Here is a 23088-nt window from a genome sequence, read left to right as displayed (position 1 = left end):
TTAAATTTGGTTCCCCTTGGTCCTTTGTATTAGAAAATTTGTCCATGATAGGCTTTTTACGAGAATAATGTCAAAAGAGTAAGGAGAATATTATCATAATATACAACATCAATATGATGGCACTGTAGAACTTTCTTATAGGGCTGCGAATTTTAATCTCAATCTTGAATGCTGCCTCTATCAATTAATTAACCATAACTGTCTCCATTATTTGCCTGCTGGTTATTTATCCTGAAAGTATTTTTTCCCCCATTTGATATTTTCGTTATCTTGCATTAATAAGTTTCCACACGCTTTCATGCTTTGGGTTGCCAGATGTCAAAAGTTTAAATCCCCCAATCAAAGCTTTTCTCTTACATGGATAAATTAAAGAGAATAATATATCTAATATGAAGTTCAAACATGAATATCGACATTATTGAATAAATGCACTTATACAACTTCTGTGCCATAATGTTATATTAGATATATTATTCTTAAAATCTTAGATTTTTTTGTACAATGTATTTTAGTTTTGGCATTAAAATGTGGTCGTAAATTCAACTTGGTTACCGCCACATTTGCTGTCCTTAGAGAGAAGATTCACAGCTACAGAATGAGCAGCGATGTGACAGGGGCACATGTGAACCAATCACGCAGAGAGGCATTATGGGATGGGTGAGAGGTGACTGGAGGTCCGTGTTTTACAAATTGCCGCTAAAAACGAAGCAGGCAAAGGTTGAACGAGAGATGTATAAAACGGAGCGAGAGAGAAAGCATCGAAGAGAGTACAGATTGCTCACAGCAAGAGATGTTCTCTTTGCACTCCAGATCGCAGCGCGGGTGTGGAGCTGCCTCTCCGGCGGGCATCCCGCTACCCGGTCCATCCCCGACACCACGCGTGGGCAACGGCACTTTATCACCAGCGCGCGCACATGCCCTTGCCGAGTCTCAGCTTGCTGATGGTTCCGCTCCAGCCCCCCTGCTATCTCTCTGCAACCGAAAAACCCATCTAGCGGTATTGGCAATGCGCAACTCTATTCATTAAACAAAACAACTCAGACTCAGAGAGAATGAATCACAGCCTAACTACCGTGAGAGGTGAGGAATCACACTGTAAACCGAGCGTGTGAGCTCTCCCGCTGGCCATCTGCGTGCCGGAGACGGGCTGAAGCCCCACTGTGGCGGCTGACAGGTAACAGAAGCCACATATCACCTGGCACTAACCACCAGCCAGGTTAAACAAAGACTCCAATCTAACAAGTTCCCCCTGACGACTTAAAAACACACCGGCAGTATCTCCCGTACCGTGTGTGCTGTCTTTTTTTTTTTTAAATCTCTCTCCCAGTTTGTCACAATCTTTTTCCTCTTGCTTTTGTCCTCCGAGCCCGTTTCCTCTTCTTGGGTATGGTCTTTTCGTTTGTTCCCTACGGGGGGGGGGGGGGCTTGGCGAACCGGCAGAGGAACCGCTGGCTCTCTAAGCACTCTTCACACTCTCTGAGATTAGAAGGCTAATCAGGAAGCCCTCTCTCAGGCACCTGCGAGCCCCCTCCAGTAGTTTGGGTTGTTGTTGTTAGTTAGCACCACATTAAGGGAAGTTAACTGTAATTACATTCGCCTGCCTGCGGGGGTCAGCCAGGTTGCTCCTCATTAACTCCAACTTCTTTCAGTTGTTGTTTTTCCTCTCTCCTGCTTCTTTCTCACTCTTTTCTCTTTCTAGGTCACATCAGAGACAACAATTAGGGGGAAAGAATAGGAGAGGGCTGGGAGGAGAGGAGATGCGTTTTTTTGTGTGGCTTATTGCGGACAACCACAATGGCATCAGTGTGCTCGAGACCTGAGAAAGACTTCCGCCAGCCACCCGAGTGTGAGGCAGCGTGTTTATTCATCTTTGCCCGGGCGGTCGAGGGCTTTTGAATGGATGAAAGAGTGTGGGAGGGCGGTTATAAAGGAGAAATATGTCGAAAATGTCGAGCTTTATTTCTTCGCGTCAGCTTGTCTATGTATGTGGGTGTATGAGCGATGTATAATTGTTGTATGTGTGAATGCCTGGCAGGGGGGGGGGGGGGGCTTGGCGAACCGGCAGAGGAACCGCTGGCTCTCTAAGCACTCTTCACACTCTCTGAGATTAGAAGGCTAATCAGGAAGCCCTCTCTCAGGCACCTGCGAGCCCCCTCCAGTAGTTTGGGTTGTTGTTGTTAGTTAGCACCACATTAAGGGAAGTTAACTGTAATTACATTCGCCTGCCTGCGGGGGTCAGCCAGGTTGCTCCTCATTAACTCCAACTTCTTTCAGTTGTTGTTTTTCCTCTCTCCTGCTACTTTCTCACTGTTTTCCCTTTCTAGGTCACATCAGAGACAACAATTAGAGGGGGAAAGAATAGGAGAGGGCTGGGGGGAGAGGAGAAGCATCTTTTGTGTGGCATATTGCGGGTGAACTCAATAGTGTCAGTGTGCTCGAGACCTGAGAGAGACTTTCACCAGCCACCCGAGTGTGGGACAGCGTGTTTATTCATCTTTGCCCCGGTCGAGGGCTTTTGAATTGATGGAAAGAGTGTGGGAGGGCATTTATAAAGGAGAAATATGTTGAAAATTTCAAGCTTTATTTCTTTGCATCGCCGCGTCGGCTTGTCTATGTATGTGGGAGTTTGTGTGATGCATAATTGTGTATGTGTGAATGCCTGGCAGGACAGAGAACAATATGAACAATTTGGGCTTGACATCATCAGCAAGCTGCTTGTCTGAATAATCGAGATGCTTCTGATGTTTTCAGACGCAAAGGCTATGAGCCAACAAACAGACACTCACTGTGAACGCAGCACAAATGCAAATATCACTGATCACAGAGTCGGAGAGAAAGAAACTAGACACAAACACACTTGATTATTCGTCTCCTTCAACTCTGGATGGTGATTCAACAATTACTCATCGGTGAGACACCAAATGTTGACGTGTATTTGGCTCCCTGCTGTTGTTCATTCAAGACAGATCCTCTCAACTGTACTACTGACCATCTTAAAGGACCATTTGAAACTGGTAGTGCTATTTTTCTTTAGCAAGCTGGTTTACTCTTACTTGTAGCAGACTGGCATCATTCATCTGAGACCGGTTGAGATGGTTGAATTAAAGCTGTCTTTTCTGTGTTTTTTTGTGTTCTGTCTTTCTTCGCCAGCTGTGATCACTCGTGATGGCATGATAAATGAGAAAAACACAGTTTAGCAACTCTTCAAAGAGCTGAGTAGTAAAGCTCAAGATGGCCTCCAATCAGCCTTCCCTGATGAAAAGACCAACATGTCTAGTCACGAGCATCTGTTGTGGTTTGTAATCTGGACCCTAGAATCGGATGCTGGTGTGTTGGTTAGTGATAGACCCGATAAGTCTTCCAGGCTGATTTTTGGCCCTTGTAGGACTACCAGAAGTGGTCCTTCTGCTTAATGTCATTTTTCCAAAATCTACTAACAACCTTGCCAATGGATAATGGACATTTTCTGTTGTCAAAGAAATGTTATTTTAAATTTAAATGTATGAATTCTTTGCACATTTTATTTGAATTTTAAACTATTTATCTATATCTATATCCACTCTTACACACAAAATACAGAATTCAAAATAACATTTATTTATATAAATTGATAATAAATATAAAAAATTTCAAAATGTACATTTACTATAGAGAGTCATATCTGCCATTATATATATAAAAAAAAAACATAACCACCAAGACTTCAAACAACTTTACCACAAACCAACCGGGAGTCAACCAATTTCACCACAATGACCTTACTGGTCAACCAGCATTGCTTCATCTTTGTAGGTGAACACCATTGATATCCACCAGCTGAAAAACCAAGCTGACACTAACCATGGAAATTCATTCTGGTCTAAGCTGGTCTTGTCAGCAGCATTCATGCACGGTGCCTCATTTCTCCTTGGCTTAATCTCACTCTTACCCTATTCCTAATGGATGTCCCCCCTCATATCCACCTCTCTCTCTCTCTGGAGTGCGGTATCATTACTGTAGCTTCATATGAGTTTTCATTGACAATCGGTTGCTGGGTTCAGCAATAACAGTGGTCACAGTTCTGGGCTCCTGAGGGCCCCAGTCTGAGCTTGAGAGTGTGTGTAAAGCAGTATTGATTGTGCACAGAGACGAGCGAGCGTATTTCACATCCTGCTGTGATTTCTCTGCCCCTGGTGCTCTTTGTCGTAGATATATGAGGTCCTGTAAAGGTGCTGATGTGAAGCCTGACGCATAATTCAAAATTTCTGTGTGGCTCTGCTCACTCTCTGCTGTTCAGGAAATCTATATATATTTATCTGTTTGGGTCAGGAGATAAAAAGTTGGTGTGGGTGAGCATGTGCATTTGTGTGTGTTTCTACCTTGTCACTTCATACCAGCTGCTGTCTTTCTATTTTTCTTTCGCTGTCCTCTGCCTGAACTCGGCCGCTCAACATTGCCACTGCCTGACACCTCAGCCATATTAATGACAGCGAGGAGATGGAGAGAGATAGAGGGTGGAGGGATGGGGTGATGGAATAAACCGGAAGCAGAGGAGGAGAACTGGATAAACTTATATAGTGAGAGACTGGGGCTAGTTGTCACACAGGGAATTTGTCATAAGTGCTTATGAGTGTGTTTTCTCTAGGTTTTGTGTGATGGTTTTGAGCATCTACTTCAAATAATTATCAGGTTATTGTTATCGTCCATAACATTAATTATTAGTGCATCCCCAGTATTTTAATAATCATCAGTTTGACATTAATTATAGTTATTAACTGCAATATTTGTTGGAAAAAACTTTTTTTTTTTTTGTATTCTTACCCAATGCACACTTTATAAAAGGAATTGTTGAGAAAAGTTAAAAATTCAGGGAAATATGATGCATTCAGATTTGTACCTTTTCTCAACTATTGTCTTAATAATTGTCTTAGTAAAACTACTTTTTGTCAATTTGAATTTGTTTGTTCACTAAATGCAAAATGCCTCATTCAGCCAAAAAAATTAAATCAACTGCAGATTTTTTTTTTCCATCAAATTTGTTAGTAACACAATAAATTAATATTTTGGTGGCATATGCTTAGTTTTATAGAATGCTTAATGTGTGAAAAGTGCATTGTTGTTTCTGAAGAATCCATCATCTTACACAGAAAATATATCTGGGCTATAGTTTTAAAAGGTTGTACAAAGAGTCAGCAAACAGCAAACGATAATCTTGTAACAGTAACCATATAATTTATTCATTCTGCAATGCATGTTGGTAACTCAAAAATCCTTTCAGCTGTATTGCTCAATATGAAATTCTTTGTTCAGACAGCTGTGTTTGACTAGTTGGGTCAGCATGTGGGGGAATTCTGTTGATCTAACATGGGTTTTTAAGTAGTTTCGTGTAATTCACATATATTATTATTTACTACTCAAAAGGTCCTGTCAACTGGAAAATATGTAGTTGCTTTTTTTTACAGTGCAGTGTGACAACATGTCCTGGAATTAGAGCATGTTGCCACAAAAGACCAATGCATGTTCAATGACCTGGATTCCTGGACGATGTTGTTGGAAATGTTCAACAGCTTTTATGCAGCCAAGATGTTAATGTATGTGCCTATACACAGACACTGACCTTCAAAACTAAACCTACCCTGAGAAATATCCACTGGACTAAAAAGTGACACCAAGCTTGAGTGTCCCCAAGCACACCCCTCCCTGTATACTTGGAAGAAATAAGCAAAAAAAAAAAAAGAATAAGGAATGAAATGTGTTGTAGATTATGCCTAGAGCTCTTGTATTTTCTGATCACTGTGGAACGACTCAGGGGATCGACTCACCTGATTGGCCGAGAGTGCTGGTGTGTGGCCGGAGCACAGAGGCGTGTGCGCCTGCTGATAGGCAGTTGCTTGGCGACTGTGTGCTTTATGCTGAATGACATTACAGGCTGTGATTGATGCAGCCAGTGCCCAGCTGTGCATGAAGAAAGGAGAGAAAGAGGGAGAGAGAAAAGAGCAGACAAATGAGAGGAGAGAGAGAGAGAGAGAGAGAGAGAGAGAGAGAGAGCAAAGATTTGCCTGCCTGGCTTATGCTAGTAGAAGAGGTGTAATAACTATAATTACTGCACAATTTAACACATTAAACAAAGAGATGGATGCCACACCTACAGCTAGGAGCTTGTTTGAATCTGTGAGTGTGTGTACGTGCATACAAATGCATGTGTGTGCTAAACTAATAATAAAAACGTAATGAAAGTATCTAAAAATAATGTGTTTGTGAGTTTAAATTTGCACATAGGCAGGCACTTTTTATATACAGAATTTTTTTTTTTGTCAAATGGGACAAACAATTTAAAGTCTTCATTAGTGTGTGCAGTAATAGTTTGGAGCTCTATATGTAGAAGCAAGCTAATGAGCCCTGTGATTAATACACACAAACACAGACACAAAAATAGAAGTCTTTGGTGCAAACAGACAAAACGTAGGGATAGTAGCTAGCGCAGAAGGGGAGATGTAGTGTGTGTGTGTGTGAGTGTGTGTGTGTAGGTGGGAGATAATAATGCTTTCGAACAGCCAAGATGTTCTGTGTTCTTGGCTGCTGACTGTCTGATAGCAACAGCTTGAGTTTGACATGAAGCTCTGTAGTAAAAAATACGAGTGCATTATTTATCAAAGAGCACCTGTATGCTGAGGTCACCTTGCCCAGAAACTGTCCACTTCCTCATAATGATGAAGGGAAGATGGGATTGAAATAGGAGAAGAGGAAACATGGCTGATGCAATTTAAAAAAAGCTGGATTTGGAAGAGTTTAGTTTTGTGTGTGTGTGACATGTAATTACATTTTGGCACAGTTTAATGTGCGAGGCCAGAAATCTTCAGTCTTTTCTGTGCCGTAAATGCGATTTCCTTAGCTTTTATGAGGCTATATTTGTTCATCAATTAACTGTATAATAAACTGCACAAATGTACAGGTCTGTTGTGATGTATGCGGTTCTGAAGGCTGCGGTTGCCTTTGCTCATTTACTGCTTTATTACCAATTGTTTTACTTTTTACGGTGTTATTTGCATTGGTGGTGTTCTTTTGAGTTATGCATTATGTGATGTTGGCACAGATCACGTCTCTGTCTTTAAATATGTGGTTGAATGTCACCTTGTGCTTTGTGTGCATCATTGCTCTGAAGAGTTCTCATCTCTTGGGATATTGTCAGCCTGACAAATGTGTCCCCAATAGTTCAACTTCTGTCTAACTGCGATTTCTGTTACTCAGGTTTAACGTTATTGGTGTGAGAGAGATGTTCATTTGAAAAGCGTGACCAGATATATCTTAGCATTATGTAGAGCAGTTGCACACATAATTGCACTGAGCGAACTATACATTACTATTCAAAAGTTTGGGGTCAGCCATCATGCCTTGGTGAGCATGAGACACTTCTTTCAAAAGCATCCATGACCTCAAGTACTTCTGAATGGTAGTGTTTATACAACAGATATATGATACAGCTACTTTTAAACTTGTATGCTTTTTTCCTCATTATTTCCAAAACATTAATATATTTCAGCATCTTTAAATATGTCAATTAACGTAAATCTGGATAACTAATTTCGCATATAGAGACGGACCCACTCATACACAATGGAAAAAATCATAACACTTACATTTAAAAGAGCCAGTTGCCTTTAGAGGCATCATAGTGTTCAGGACAATTGGTTGTCCAACCAGAAGCGCAAGGAAGAGTAAATCTGTTTGATAACATTAATTTTTGTGTTTATGTTTGGTGCTATGGAAATTACACGCTGCACCTTTAGGGAAGACCGCTTTCTTTTTGAGCGTTTGCTCTCTTGATCTGTAATCTACAGACATCCGTCTCTCTCTCCCTTCGCCTCGCTCTCACACATACAGTTCACACAAACACACACAATCTCATCTATTTTCATTACCAAATATGTTTCACCTGAATGCACACTGAGAGACTGATTATAACTCTCACGTTTGAGCTTTTTAAAACAATGATTCAGGCATAAAAATGTTCATAAACATCTTATCACCCACTTTCTGTCTCTCTCTCTCTCTCTCTCACACACACACACACACACACACACACACACACACACACCCCGTCTGTGCCCATGGGCAGTACAGAACTACGGTAATTGAACTGACATACCTACTGTATATTAATACAAGTTTAATATGGCTGGTGTGAATGAGAGAAGAGCCGGAGACATAAAGACGATGACAGAAGAGAGAGAGAGGGCGAGTTAGAAATGGGAGCAGCAGAGCAAATCAAAGCAAAATTAAACGGATTTGCATATTTCAATGAACGCCGCAGGTAGGCCTTCTAATTATTTAATTTTCCCTCAACTCTCATTTCCTCACTTGTTCCTCTCAGTCGACAGACGGCCTGTTGGACTGTTTAAGATGTGTACTTTAGCTCCAGACTTATTTTTCAGTCCGTTTCAGCGGCTGTAGCTCTCGGTTTTTGCTAATGATGCACTTGGTGTTGTACGTCCTGTCCCGCTGTCCCAACATCACCCAAATTTATTTTGTGTCTCGGCCTACCTTTGTTCAGGTATTTGTTTTTGGAAATGTTCCTCTTTCAATGAAACTCTCCCCTGAGACTGTTTCCCATAATTCAGTTTAATTCAGTTCTCAGTCTGTGGCCGTGACTGCTCACACTGTTGGCAAATCAATGAAGTGATGGTTATGTAACCCAATTTTTGACAAAGAAACAGCAATGATTAGATGAATATTAGTCATAAATATTATATCACATCTCACTGACATGATAAAAATAATTGAGTATGGGTAGTGTTTTGAGATTTAAGGAAAGTGGATTGTTTTGGTCCGTTGTTTAATGGATTTAGATGTGCTGGACACGCTGGAATTGTAATGCTGGACACACAAAAATATGTGAGTGATTTGAGTGTGAGTGTGATTTTGTAAAAAGTGCATTACTGGCGTATATTTTGTACCAGTAATGTGCCAAATCTAATACGGCAAAACCTAATGATGTTGCGAGGTTCCAGACTCATTGAGAAAGCAGGCTTTGGTTGAAATTGTAACACAATGCATGGTTATCACAAGGACTGGGTAAGAATATTGATATTTATTCTAGTGTTCCCAATATTGATTCTTAAAATCAAGCAAGATCAATTTTCTGCTAACTAGTCTTAAGCCCCGTTCACACCGATAACGATAACTATAAAGATAACTATAAAGATAATGATATTAGCGTCCACACCAGCGAACAATATCGTCTGTTTATTCTAAGCGCACATGCGTCTGCCGCTTTAAATTCTCGAGCTCGTTACAGCAGGATGGATTCTGATTGGCTGTCAATTTTTTATGGTTCATCAGCTGGAGAAAAATCGTTTTGAAAGTGATTCCAACGATATCGTTTCTCTTGGTCTTTATCGTTATAGTTGTGGTGTGGACTTTGCTATTCTTTAATATGGAGAACGATTTTTAGAACTATATCTTTATCGTTATCTTTATAGTTATCGTTCTTGGTGTGAACGGGGCTTTAGGGTGTGAAAGTTGTACCAATTACACAAAACTCACTCAACTGTATAGTTTGAGTTGTATTGTATTGTTTTGTTTTTAAATGTATATTTTCATAATGTATCAAATTGGAAGGTTCCTGCACCGTTTTTCATCAGCAGTGAGCACACCTGCTGAATCTTAAATTGCTCACGGTGCAAAAAAACCCCAAAACATTTTACCAGCAGTTGTGAATTTAAGTTTGCAGTATGTATTGAGTGTGATTCAATAAAAACAGTATGTACCCCAAAATAATGGCCAGTAACACCTCTAAAGGGATAGTTCACCTATAAGAATGAAAATTCTGTCAATATTTACTCATGCTCAAGTTGTTCCAAACCACTATTAATTTCTGTCTTCTGCTGATTATAGAAGAGGTATATATTCAAGGTAAGTCATTGGGGACCAGCAACTGTTAAGTTAAACACATTTTTTTGAAAAATACAGTTTTGGAACAATGATAGGGTGAGTAAATGATGACAGAATTTTAATGTTTGGGTGAACTATCTCTTTAAGTTTTGCCAGCTGCACGGAAAAAACAAACATGCAACCAGTGTAGTTCAATGACGTACAAATGACTCTTATGAACTGGTTCCTTGTGGTCAATCAAAAGCATGACTGAAATTAATGAATTTCATTTTTAATTTTACCTTTCCTTTAGTGTGTAATATAGCTGTTTGTGCATGTAAATGGTCTGCAGAGTTACAAAGCACACCAAAGGGAGCTAATCTCTCCAAACAGAAAACACTTGCCTGAAACGCCTCGTTTGTAGTCCTGCCATTATTTCTGTGACTTGGTTACGTCACCATGTTACATGTTTGCATAATGCCCGCCCACTGGCTGCATTGGTCCGCCTTCAAAGAACAGCTTAGTAAGTGATTTCGTGATGTCCAGGAGACTATGCTTTTTCACTTTGAAGGCAAAAAACATTGTATGAACAGACATTATTACTGTATATTGTTCATAGCTGAAAACCCGATTATGGTAAGTAATTTACATTTCTGACACGTTCTCTATGTGTTGAAGCAATCACAACAGACTAGGTCAGCTGCAGTCAGAAAAGACTTGGGCTTTTCAGAGAGGCGAGTTTTAGAGACAGGAATAACAATGTTTCTTGTAGACGAGTGGGGCGGGGCCGAGAGCTGTGGGAATGGAGCGAGGCAGATGGAGTAAATGCTAATGCGCGACACCTGTGCCACTCACTGGTCTCGAGTCCCACGGAGGAGCTCCGGAAGGATAAAAGGAGGAGTGACGACAGTGTTGGACGAGAGTGGACCAGGCCTGGACTTTATTTTGTGTTTTGGTTCTGTTTGTGCGCGACAGTCGTCCATGAGGGGCTGTCGCGCTATTTTGTGTTTATTTTATTATTAAAGTTTTGTTTGAATGTTCGCCGGAATGTTCGCCGGTAAAATAAACACAAAATAGCGCGAAAGCTCCTTCGTGGAACTCGAGACCGGTGAGTGGCACAGGTGTCGCGCATTAGCATTTCCTCCACCGGCCTCGCTCCGTTCCCACGGTTCTCGGCCCCGCCCCTCTCGTCACAAGGTGAAAGAGGTGAAGTGTATTCTAGGAGACCCCAAAAATAAAATTATGAACTTGTAAATGAGCATAATATGGGCACTTTAAAACAGTCTGAAACATGAAGGTCATTATGGACATATTGTACAACAAATTGGACATTATAACTGAAAAATACCCAGTTAAATCTTGTAATTGAATCAGGTAATCTGTATTGATACACAGCCATAGTTACCTCTGATGCAAACAAATCAAAGAGAGTCAACCAATATATTAAAAAAGCTCAGTGCCTGTCTGAAACCTATCTTTAATTCACTACCGTGTATCTACGGATACCTTATTCTTACAGTAATGTCTCTATTTCTGTATCTCTGAGAATGTGGGGATATTCTGCATCTGTGGCATACGTCTCTGACAGTGAGGATGCATTAAGTGAATCTGTATTCAGTGTCTCTGACAGTGACGACATATTCTGCCATTTCATAATCTTGTTTTGAAGCCCAATGACATTATAACTTGTATCATGGTTGGGTTTTATTCTGTCAGTATTCCAAGGCCATTTATATTTTGTTTTTGTAATTTGATTTGCTGTGATTTGTATTGGGTCAGAGAGGATGTTACTGATGCGCATTTGCTGTTATATATGGGTTTCAGAAACCCCCCCAAAAAGATATTAGATTCAGCACACAAGACAAACAGAACATTTCACCATATTTAGATTCACATCCTGTATATTTATTCTGGATGATATACATCTAATAAATAGTTTGTTTTATATTTATAATGGCTATTCGGCCTAGTTTTGTCTGCATGCATTTGACTGTGGGTAATAGTGCAAAATATACCAGATGACCAGGATACAGATGTAAAACTTTAGTCTTGATTAATCCTGAAGTGATTGATTGACTGACTGATTGATGTGCTTATTTATTTATTTAAAAATACTGTAAAAAGTTTTTGGGAGAGTGCCTCTCCTTAACATATGACCCTATTACTGACTGGATCACTCATTTTAGATTCATAGTGCACATTCACAATAGCAATAAGATCCCTTTCAATTATTTTTCTTCGTAATTTACTTGGAATTGGAATTTAATTATGCAAGTTGAGCAATGAACTCGTTTTAATCACTCTAATACTCTCAACAGTCTGGATAGGTCTAGAAGCACAACTCTTGATTAATTACAGTTTCTTCCCATGATTCCTGTCCCACTCCTTGGTCTCGTTTTAACACGATCATGTGCTCTGTCTTTCGCTTTTCTCTCCCAGACACCTCCGTCATCTTCATCCTCACAGCATAAATGTCAAACTAAACGGCTTCCTCTTCGTTTCGCACTCTCTCTGTTGCCTTCTCTCCTTCTTTTCCCAGCATGCTGGCTTGTATAAAAGGTTGTTATGTGAGTTAGGTGTTAATTGGTTGCTGAAGTCCATTAATATTCTCCTTGTGACTTTGCTCATCAAGAGCCAAGCGGGGAAAACTGATGAGTGTGTGATTTTCCTCTAAAGAGAGAGAAAGAGAGTGTGCGAGGGAGAGAATGAGAGAATGATGGAGAGGGAGGAAGAATGAGCAAGGTTCAAAGCCTCGTTGTAAGGTCACTGGCACAGAAGGGAAAAAACTGAGTTATTTAGAAAGAAAGGGACAGAGCGACAGTCTAAGGCGGTGAACAGAGAGGGAGATAGACAGAGAGAGAAACACTGTTGATAAAGAGACACTAAAGGGCACTTTTCAGAGAGGAACCGAAAAGGAAGATTATGTTATCATATGGAAAGAAATAGTTCCTTTGTGGGCTGATAGATAACTGGCGGAATGGGGCGAGACGAGACGGGATGAAGAAAACAGTTTGGTGATCACGTTCTCGTTCTCCTGTTCCTTTTGATAAACAACATGCAGTGCTGCTCAACAGGCTCTGATCCCGGTGAGAAACAGCACACGGCGGCTCTCTCGGAACCTGCGAGAACACGCTTCCTGTTGACCAACTTTATTCAAGTGTGTTTGTCTCTCTGCAGGAGTGTGTACTTACTAGCTGAAAGTAGCAATTCTAACCTGACCGTACTGCAGTGCAAAGGCAAATGCACAAATGTTAAAATGTGACAACTGATATTAAATATCAATTGAATATTTATCAAATCAATCATATTTCAATCAAAAAGCTATTTTTCTCAGTTTTAGAATTGGTGGAGATTTTGACATTGCATGGTAGAGTATCTTATATTTCGAGTACATTTAATCATTTACCAGATGTTTTATCCGAACAAACTTACAAATGAGGAACATCATGAGCAATTTATCATATTAATAATGTTGCTTTTTTAGTAACACGCTACTAGGGAATAGGGCTGGACGATATGGCCAGAATTTATATCATGATATATTTCTTAATTTCGGTTGATACGATATAATTCCGATATCGATATGAACACTATTAAAAAAAAAGCCTCATAAAAACTGCCAAGAACACCCACAACAGATGTCTGTACCTAAAAACTTCTGAAAATTGAATTTTCCAAGTCTATGAAACCTCCTAGCATCCTTGCTAAATAAAAGTATTATAAATAAAATAAAATTGCAGCGCTAAATAAAATTTCTATAATTCCCCCCCCTTTTGAATGGAATAGTGTATAATGTTATAAAAGCTTTTTATTTCAGATAAATGCTGAACTTTGGATCTTTCTATTCATCAACAAATCCTGAAAAAAAATTCTCAACTGTTCTAAATATTGATAATCGGCAAATCAGCATACAAATTCAAATAGATAAAATGTCATCGAAACTTTTCTGAAGACAGTCGGTTCCCTTCAGATATACATTCATATAAAACACCCGGTCTGCGTTTTGAATTTGAAACGTACAGTGCTCATGTTTATTCAACAAGCCAAACGCCACAAATAAATCAATGTATGGGAAACACTGGTAATGTATATCGAAATATCGAAAATGTGTTTAAAAATCATATCACCGTTATTGAAAAAAAATTATATCGCGATTCATATTGATATTGAATTATTGTCCAGCCCTACTAGGGAATATGTAGCATTTGTAGCGTGGCAAAACAGCTACATCATATTTGTCACACTGTATCTCACATGCAGGTTTACAGCCTACTGGGCTGAGGCAATGATCAAATGAAAATTAAACAAACGATTAATTTTAGTGAATCAGTTCATTCAGGAAATTTAAACAGAAACTATTCACTGATTTGTGTTTTTGTGCAGAAGTGCTCCAATTACTTGAGCACCAGATTGGCATATTATAATGTTTTCAGAAGGATCATGTGACACTAAAGACTGAAAGCTAAGAACTTTAAAACGTACGAAATATATTAAAATATATTTAAAAATTTAATTATAAAAATATAATCTGATAAGTATAATCTTTTTTCTGTTTTAAAAGAATCTGAGAACATAAAGATCAAGTTTAAGTTGATACAATGGTCAGAACATTCATTAGTAATACAATTCATAGCAGAACAATCACATTCACATGATATTTTTAAGAAAATGAATTTTATTTCTGGCAAATGGTTAATAATTTGACTGGAGCAGCTCTGTAGTGCAGCAGATTTATTTTTATTTTTAGTAAAAGCTTCAGTGTTGACAGCTTCATTATAATGGAAATGATTCGGAGCGTTCAGTTCAGACCGAGTGTTACAGTGCTGTTGCTCTAAGAGGGGTATTTTAGCTGTTCAGTGCTGTAAATGTGTCGGGGTGACTGGGGTTAGTTAATCTCCAAGTGCTTTAATAGCGTCCCACAAATTGAGACTTCGGCAGGACTTGGATTTCTGTTTCGTCTGTATTTTCGTTGTGAGTCAACTGTGTGCGTGCGCCTCCGGGTTTGTGTGTGTGTTTGTATAAAGGGTGATAATTGTGCTCATAGGTTTAGAGTTCGTGTGAGGTTTTAATGAGAAGCGCTCACAGGAAGCTGTCTGATTGAGTAATGGCTGCCGGCTTGGCATAAAAGCCTGGCACTAACAAACAACAAGACTCAGAAGGAAAGAGAGAGAGAAAGAGTGCCAAGAAAGTCTTCCACACACACTGATGGCCATGCGCACTCGTTTCGCTCTCTCTCGCTCTTACTCTACACCCTTCTTCTCCTCCAAGAGACTTAAATTCACTACTCCCCCACCCACATGCATTATTATATAGCCTGAAGGACAAAACGTAAATTTAATCTGTGATAAGCAGAACATAGGATCAGCGCATCAAAAATACTCTGCACCTTTTCTGCTGATGCACCAGAATTCCTGCACCCACGGACACCCACAAACCCACCTGCAGCCTCGGGCTTTCCTGGACCGAACCGTTGGTGCTGGATTAACTTTTAAGAGCCTTAATGTCTATGGTATCACGAGTAGCAGAGTGTGTATGAGGCATGCATGAGTTTTTAACATTACCCTCATGCAACTGTTAAGTCATGTCCCTTAAGTGTTTTGGCAACATTGGGTCTGGTGTGATGCCAATGAAAAATGAAATGATTGGGATGCAAATGAGGATAGAGGAACAGGAAAGTGGACTCGTGCTGCACACAACTGTAATGAATACACACACAGCTGCATCAGCAGTAATAAAGCATAATAAGGGTGAGAAGATGAAGTTAAATGACATCTGTGCTTCAACAAAAGTAACAATTTTTTACACAGATGGACGTGGCTGTGTAGAGACGTAGTCAGGAGTCATCCAGAAAAGTAGTCAACTAGTTGGTGTGTTAATGTTACCAGCACACACACACACACACACATGTATTTATACAGCATACAGTAGTGGTTGTTAAACAGGTGAATGGATGGGTGGTTAGGTGGATAGAGAGATAGATAAGGTGGATAGATGGTAAGGTAGGTGGATAGATAGGAATGTAGAAAAGTAGGTAGGTAGGTTGGTAGATGAATGGATAATAGGTAGGTGGTTGGATGGATAGGTTGGTAGATATGTAGGTGGGTATGTGGGATGGGTGTTGGATAGATAGGTAGGTAGATCAGGTGGATGTTTATATGGATGGATTGGTGGATATTTTGGTGGATATGTAGGTTGATAAATAGGGGGATAGGTACAGTGGAGAAATCCATTCAAGGAATTCTGCCCTTCGTGATGTCATGAAGAGCCATGCTTGAAAAAAACTTTCCGAAACTTATTTGAACCCAGAAGGAGTGTATATGGCACAGAAATACTCCGTCATACGTCCAAGTAATTGTTTTGAAACTTTGGCCATATTTAGCATGAGAATCCAACTCTTTAACAGTGTAAATGAATGAATGAATGAATGAATGATGCATTTATATAGCGCTTTATTGTGTATTGTTGTACACCCAAAGCGCTTTTCAATCATGTGGGGGGGTCTCTCCTCAACCACCACCAGTGTGCAGCATCCACTTGGATGATGCGACGGCAGCCACAGGACAACGGCACCAGTGCGCTCACCACACACCAGCTACAGGTGGAGAGGAGAGAGAGTCATAGAGCCAATCAAGTGGATGGGGATTATTAGGAGGCCATGATTGACAAAGGCCAGGGGGGCAATTTGGCCAGGACAAAGGGTTACACCCCTACTCTTTACAAGAAGTGCCATGGGATTTTTAATGACCACAGAGAGTGGTCATTAATGAGACACATTTGAGGCACATTACTAGGTGTAAATAGTGACGTGTCTAGCCTGACCACTTGTGATCAGATTATCAGAAACGGATCTTTATGCCAGGAGTAAAGAAAAAGGATTTATTCAAAAATAAAAATGAAAATTTAATTTAAATAAATTCCATTATGGACTCACATACATGTTGCTTAGGTGAACTAGTCTTTGAATGTAATATAAGGGAAAAATTCTGAAATGTAACTGTGACACTGTAAACTTTTCATTCTAAAATAGAATTAAAACGCATGATAACAACTATATTACATTCACAAAAACAAGTTCAAACTGAAAAAAGAAGCAATGGTGGTGAATACTTCAATGAAATGAAGTGGGGCATTATTATAAGCCTTTGGAGTGGGTGAGTCATGAACAGTGTGAATAGGAGTCTGGTTTCATGTGGTATGGTGCTTTTATCCAGCCTCTTCACAGTTTTTTTTTTTTTCTGACATGTTGGTGTTAAATCTTTCACTTGGATGTTATAATTTGCACTGAGTAAATACAGCCGGATAAAACAAAAACTGTGTCCGTCTTCATTTCAGGCTGCAAAGCAACAAAATGTGATTATTTTATTATAAATTATCTTTTCTATACCCACTGTAGATAGGTGAATGGATGGATGGGGTGGATTGGTAGGTAGGTGAATAGATAGATGATGGATGGATGGTTAGGCGGATAGATGGGTAGACGAACAGATAGGATGATGAATGGATGGGTAGGTAGATTGACAGGTAGATGTATATATGGATGGATGATGGACTTTTTTTTATGCAGAACATTGATTTAATTTCTTTGAATCAATCAAATAATTGACTAGTCTGTCCACATTCACACAATCTTGCTATCCTCTCCCTTAGTCCCCTATGCACACACTGGATACTGTTCACACATGAATACACACATTTATGCGCACACAGCTTAGTATAGTACAGAATGTACAGCAAAACAAAACGCATTCATTTAGAACATTCCCTCGTGACCTTGTGAACACGCTCTGTGTGCCAGACAGATAAAGACTGATCAGAAAGAAGCTGATGACCCAGAGAGCTTTAGCAAAACACAACCAACTGTAGAAGGGAGACTGAAAGACGAAGCTCACTGACTGACTGATTGTTTTGCTTTCTGAATGAGTGCTATTATGGACTCTTACCCTCCCCTGCCCTTTACCAAAATAACGATATGTGGGATATGCATCTGCCAGCACACACACACACTCAAGTATATATTTGAGGGTTCTCTCCCAAATTGTGTCTGTGCAGTTTCAAGAGAGGTTATACCAACAGCAAGCAGATCACTCAAGGAGTTTTGGACTACGAGTAGAAGACGAGAAAGAAAATAAACAATACTAGCAGGAATTAGAGGACCTTCCACCGATGGACAGCTCAAGAAAGAGAGAGATGGAAGAAAGGAAAGGAGAGATGGATTAACTTTGAATCAACCTTGGTGGAAGTAGGGAAGTTGTGACGACTTTGGGGAAAATCGAATGGAATCAGGCAGTTACCTGAGGCGCAGATCTGAAGTTGTGCTCCCACACAGTGAATATCAGCCCTGCAAATCACTGTGTGTGTTAGTGAGGATCCCGGCTGTGCTCAGTATCACGGTGTTCTTAGAACACTAGTATGATCGGCTGTTCTGGGCTTTAAGACACCTGCGCACATGGTGAAATAACACATAGCTCTTTGTTAGGGATCGTTCTGGACTTCTGAGCCATTTCTGCAAGTTCCTACTGTACATGGTTTTCAGTGTTTTAGAGCAGAACCTTTTAATATTTCATACATAGATGTGCAGTATCCAATCTCAACTTCAATTCCATTTCAGACTGGTTATAGATTTGGTTATATGACACAAAACACATAATTGTGCTTTCTAAAGTTGCGCAAATGAGGTCGTTTAACTTCTTACAGTTTAAATACTCATTTCAAATCTGGTGAAAACAGTTGGCAGACTAGATAGCGCATTGATTTATGATTGTTTCAGAGAGCCAGAGTCTGTTTGCGTTATGACGAGGTGAATCTCAACAGGCTCTGCCTCACCACGAAAGAGAAAAAAAAACTCACAAAACCAGACCAGGTCTTAGGAGAACAAGAAGAATTTCATAAGCGAAAGCTTTTGTAGGATTCAAATCTGTGATGTGGTTACCGGCTACCGTTTCAGATATAAACACAACAGCCTTATGCATAACAAGTATGATATTATCTAAAAGTGAGTACTCCATTAGTGTTTGCAACATTTGAGCTTAGTCTTTGAGTGCTAATAAGTGGTTTGACGGCAAAGTTAAGTGTGGAAATTGCCACACGATAGGATTTTCTTTTTACTCTTGAACGTGGAGGATTGTTTTAATTAGCCGCCTTCGGTTGGTTGTTATCGCATGTGATATTAGTTGCTTGAGGATTAAAACACAGCCGCTAAAGTGATTTAGTTAACCCTGCACTTAAAGAGCACTGGTGTTTAGTGTAGTAATTTTGCTGCGGTTTCAGCTGTGTAGTGTGTGCTGAATTGTGCAGTCATCAACCACAGAGGCCTCATTGATCAGCTACCGAGCCTCAATACACAATGAGACGAGGCCAGCGATCTCTCCTCCTCTCCTCCACTCCATCCCTCCTGCTGCGATCCCTCGTTCTGCTCTCCCTCTGCCGTGAGTCGTTACATTTCTTGCTTTACTTCTCCATCTGTCTCGTTCCTCAGCACACCTTGAAATGAATCTTTCTCCTTCTGTCTGTAACTTTATGAAACCCAAAGCTTCTTTCATTTCTCTTCCTCTTTCTCATCTCGGTCTCGGCCTCTCTGATCCACTTTATTTTCACTGGTCCCCTTCTCCTTAAACACTTCTCTCTGTCCTTTTCTCTCACTCGGCCTCAGAGAAAGATAATTTATGGGAAGGAGCGAAGAGATGCGTGTGTGAAGAGAAAAGAGGTTACAGGGAGAGGAGAACGGAGGCCGAGTTAGCTGACAGATTTATGATTGAGGGATCAGAGAGGAGTATAGACCAAAGGCAAAAGATATATAAGAAATAGTGGTGTCATGCGCTTTTTTTCCTTCTCTTTTTTAAATGGGCACCAGTGGAAGTCTTGACTCACTCAGTGCTTTAGGCAAGAATGCACATAAATATATATATATATAGTTTTGTTTTTGTTTTACAAATTACCAGTTAGATAAGTAAATGCAAGATTTCTTTTGAAATAAAGCAAGCAAAATTGCAGCAGAACTCGACAGCTAGTGATCAACCTGCATTTTCATTGTATGGAAATGATTTGACATTTTAATAATGATCCTTTTGTCTTCCACCAGAAAAAAGGGCATATGAGCTTGGAGCAATATGAGGGTGGGTAGATGATGTCAGATTCTATTCAATTGGATTGACCACATTTAGATTGCTGCAGCAATTTAGACAAACACTTTGCTTCTTAATTATCAATGAACCAAATAATGTTTTTGGATGTTTAATTGTACATGTTCATTTCCCATTACTTTTACTATCATCTAACGCTCACTTAAACACCAATAAATTAATAACACTGTTAAATGTAATCTTTAGCAATCTCGAAATCTCAATATTGTTGAGACCAAATTCACTTTTAGCATTTATTTATTTATTTATTCATTCACATTCATTCATCTAGTATAGAATTTTAATATCAGCCATTTACCAATAATTGTTCATAATTATTTTTTAAGGTTATTATCATCTTTTGGGTGTCACGATTTATTATGCAGCTTTTGAAATATTTCAGATTCTGCACTAATTCTTAGTCACTTATCAATCAATTTGTGACATTTGAGTAGGTGAACTTGAGTAGGTTAAAACAGCCAGATGTTCTTGAATTGACCAAATTTAGACTGCCATCTTTTTCGGATGGTAATTGTTTCTGATGGGGACATCTCCAAAAATACATTTAAATAGTTCCTCAGTGATAAAACTCATGCGATTGGATGATGATTTACCCACTGTGGAGGAGTGAGTTCTGTGATCCTACAAACGTGCAAGTTCAACATGACAATAAATTTAATAATAGGAAATTAATATTCAATAAATGTTTTATTCATTCATTTAAATTTCATTTTTAATAATAGGAAAATTACATTTACATTTACATTTACATTTAGTCATTTAGCAGACGCTTTTATCCAAAGCGACTTACAAATGAGGACAATAAAAGCAGTCAAAACTAACAAAAGAGCAACAATATATAAGTGCAATTGACAAGTATAGTTTATAAAAACCTGAAACAGAAGTGGAAAGAGGAGAGATAAAAAGCGATACTTATGTCCTTTGCCGGTGTCCCTGCCCGGCGGAGTCGCACGGTAGAGTCAATGGTCTTTACACTCTTCGGTCTTCACACGAGGAGAGCTTCACACGAGGGCTGCCGCAGTATACTAAGCTTTTTATATTCGTCTAACAAAACTCAAATTAAATTCAGCTGAACACACTTTCCTGTGTTTACGAGACCAAACGCGATTTCAGCACGTCTCCACACAGTACACAAAACAAGCGTTTCCTAGCAACGACAACTGCGCTAAACACTGAGACAAGAAATAAATACACTTACAAGCTGCTTTTAACTTCTGCTGATTGACTGCTTCTCACAAAGAGTATTTCTTTACACTGTTTTGCTGGAGCTTGAACACACTTTCCTGTTTATCACACCAAATGGCCAAGCAAAGCGCACGACACTGACAAGGTACGCGATACAGTACGAGACCAAACGCGATTTTGATGCACTATGGTTTAACGTCTTTCTTGCATTGTATCTCTCAAAATGATTGATGTAATTTTAAAAATGTGGAAACTAGCAGAAACGAGTTATGCAGCCTCTTATATATAGAAGGCAAACATTTGACTACTACTTTGACTTCTAGTAAAATGGTTAGTCATGTGAGCCCTAATTTATACGAATACTAACTTGTATAACTTATTAGATGAAGGTCAACATAGGAAGAGCAAGATGAAGAAACAAAGAAGAGTAATGACATGTGGAAAACTCACAGAGAACTGACATCTAGTAGAAAGAAAGGAAGAGAGGAAAACAGGAGTGGTAAAACAGGAGCCTGAAGTTGAGAGGGAATTGTTAATACAACCATTAAAATGTGCAGAACACTGGGGAGGAAGGAAACGGCAGTATAACAATGAGGAGAACGAGACGAACGAGCAAGAATACAGACTCTGTAGGGACACAGAAAGGCAAGAATGAAGGAAGGAGATATGACAGTGGCTTTATGGAGGATAACCTCAAATTCACTCAGGGACTTTTGCAGTTAAAGAGAACACGTATTCAAGAGGAACCTCAAGGAAAACCGAGATTGGCCATTTTATGGTGTAATTGCTGTTTTTCCCAGAGTATGTGCACTTATAGCTCAGCAAGGACATTTTTGTTCCTGTACTCTGTGACTCACTACCTCAGGTAATATGACAGTCTGTCTATATACTTCAGACTTCTCTCGCTGTTTTCCTCTGCCTTTTAATAACATCGCATCATGGGTGCTGGGCCTCATTGTCAGCAGGAGCAGAAGTCCTCAGTCTAATTCAAACCTGAAATAAACACACATTCTGATGTAAAATAAATAAGAACTCTTTAAGTATGCACAGTATATATCATTAAAATATTGGTTATCTGTCGATATAGTTTTTTCTGGCAGATATCAGACATATAATTTTCCATGCTCATTTGTCCAATTTTTACACTTAGATTACCTTTGCCATCATCTAACGCTGAAGTTCATGTTTTAAAACACTATAATTAAAAAAAAAAAAAAGTTAAATGAAAGTCTATGCTGTACATTATAATGTTGTGATGCCTAAATTAACTTATAGCATTTAAAATGATTGATTTTAGTTTTTAGTGTTTTTAATGAATTTTAAAATCTGCATAACATGAAAGTAAACATCAGCTTAGTGATATGATCAAATTTAGCACTTTTCACAATACAGTTTCAAAGCAGTTTTACAGAAAATCATGAGGTAAATGTTTGTAATATCTTAATATATTTATGCTTTATAGTCGCTTTTAGCAGATTAGAACTGGGCGATGATATAGTTTACATTTTGTGACAAAAGCAATCAAGCAGTTGAGGTTTGCTCTGTAGTACAGTATATATCACCATACGGGAGTATGCTATATGTATACTTTGCATAACTTCCTTAATAATATTTCAGATTCGATTTTGCTATTTCTAGGTCACTAATCAAAAAAGTTAGTGACATTTATTCTGTAATCCACAGTCAGATGTTCATCCAGTGAAGCAGAATTAGCGCTTTGGACAATTCTGGAGGACATGATCATCAGGTTTTACACAAACTTGTGGAGTTCATGCAGCCTGAGTGCTGCTGTCATTAAAGCAAAAGGGGGTCATACAGTATTAGACATTCTGAAAGTCATTAAATTACATTTTCAATTCAATGTTTCACTCAACTGTTATGCTGATATTATAATTTGTAATGGAAAAAATGATTA

At 39.2% G+C, this 23088-nt stretch overlaps 1 protein-coding gene across 3 annotated transcripts in view; it reads left to right on the top strand.

Annotated features, from left to right (window-relative positions):
• The window catches only part of LOC107723444 (cell adhesion molecule 4-like), a 156522-nt gene that overhangs the window by 77346 nt on the left and 56088 nt on the right, over positions 1-23088 (top strand). Inside the window, exon 1 of one of the 3 annotated variants that reach the window (XM_016532068.1) lies at positions 17884-19274. The exons of 1 other annotated variant lie outside the window; for it this stretch is intronic. In XM_016532068.1, coding sequence (XP_016387554.1) covers positions 19193-19274 — 82 coding nt within the window. In that variant the 5' untranslated portion in view covers positions 17884-19192. Of the gene's footprint in view, positions 1-17883; positions 19275-23088 lie in introns of those variants that run through there. One more of the 3 variants, XM_016532070.1, reaches the window with a different exon arrangement.

The sequence above is a fragment of the Sinocyclocheilus rhinocerous genome, unplaced genomic scaffold, assembly GCF_001515625.1.
Source record: "Sinocyclocheilus rhinocerous isolate Xijiao unplaced genomic scaffold, SAMN03320098_v1.1 scaffold241, whole genome shotgun sequence".
Classification (NCBI taxonomy): domain Eukaryota; kingdom Metazoa; phylum Chordata; class Actinopteri; order Cypriniformes; family Cyprinidae; genus Sinocyclocheilus; species Sinocyclocheilus rhinocerous.
This window is presented reverse-complemented; position numbering and strand designations above follow the sequence as displayed.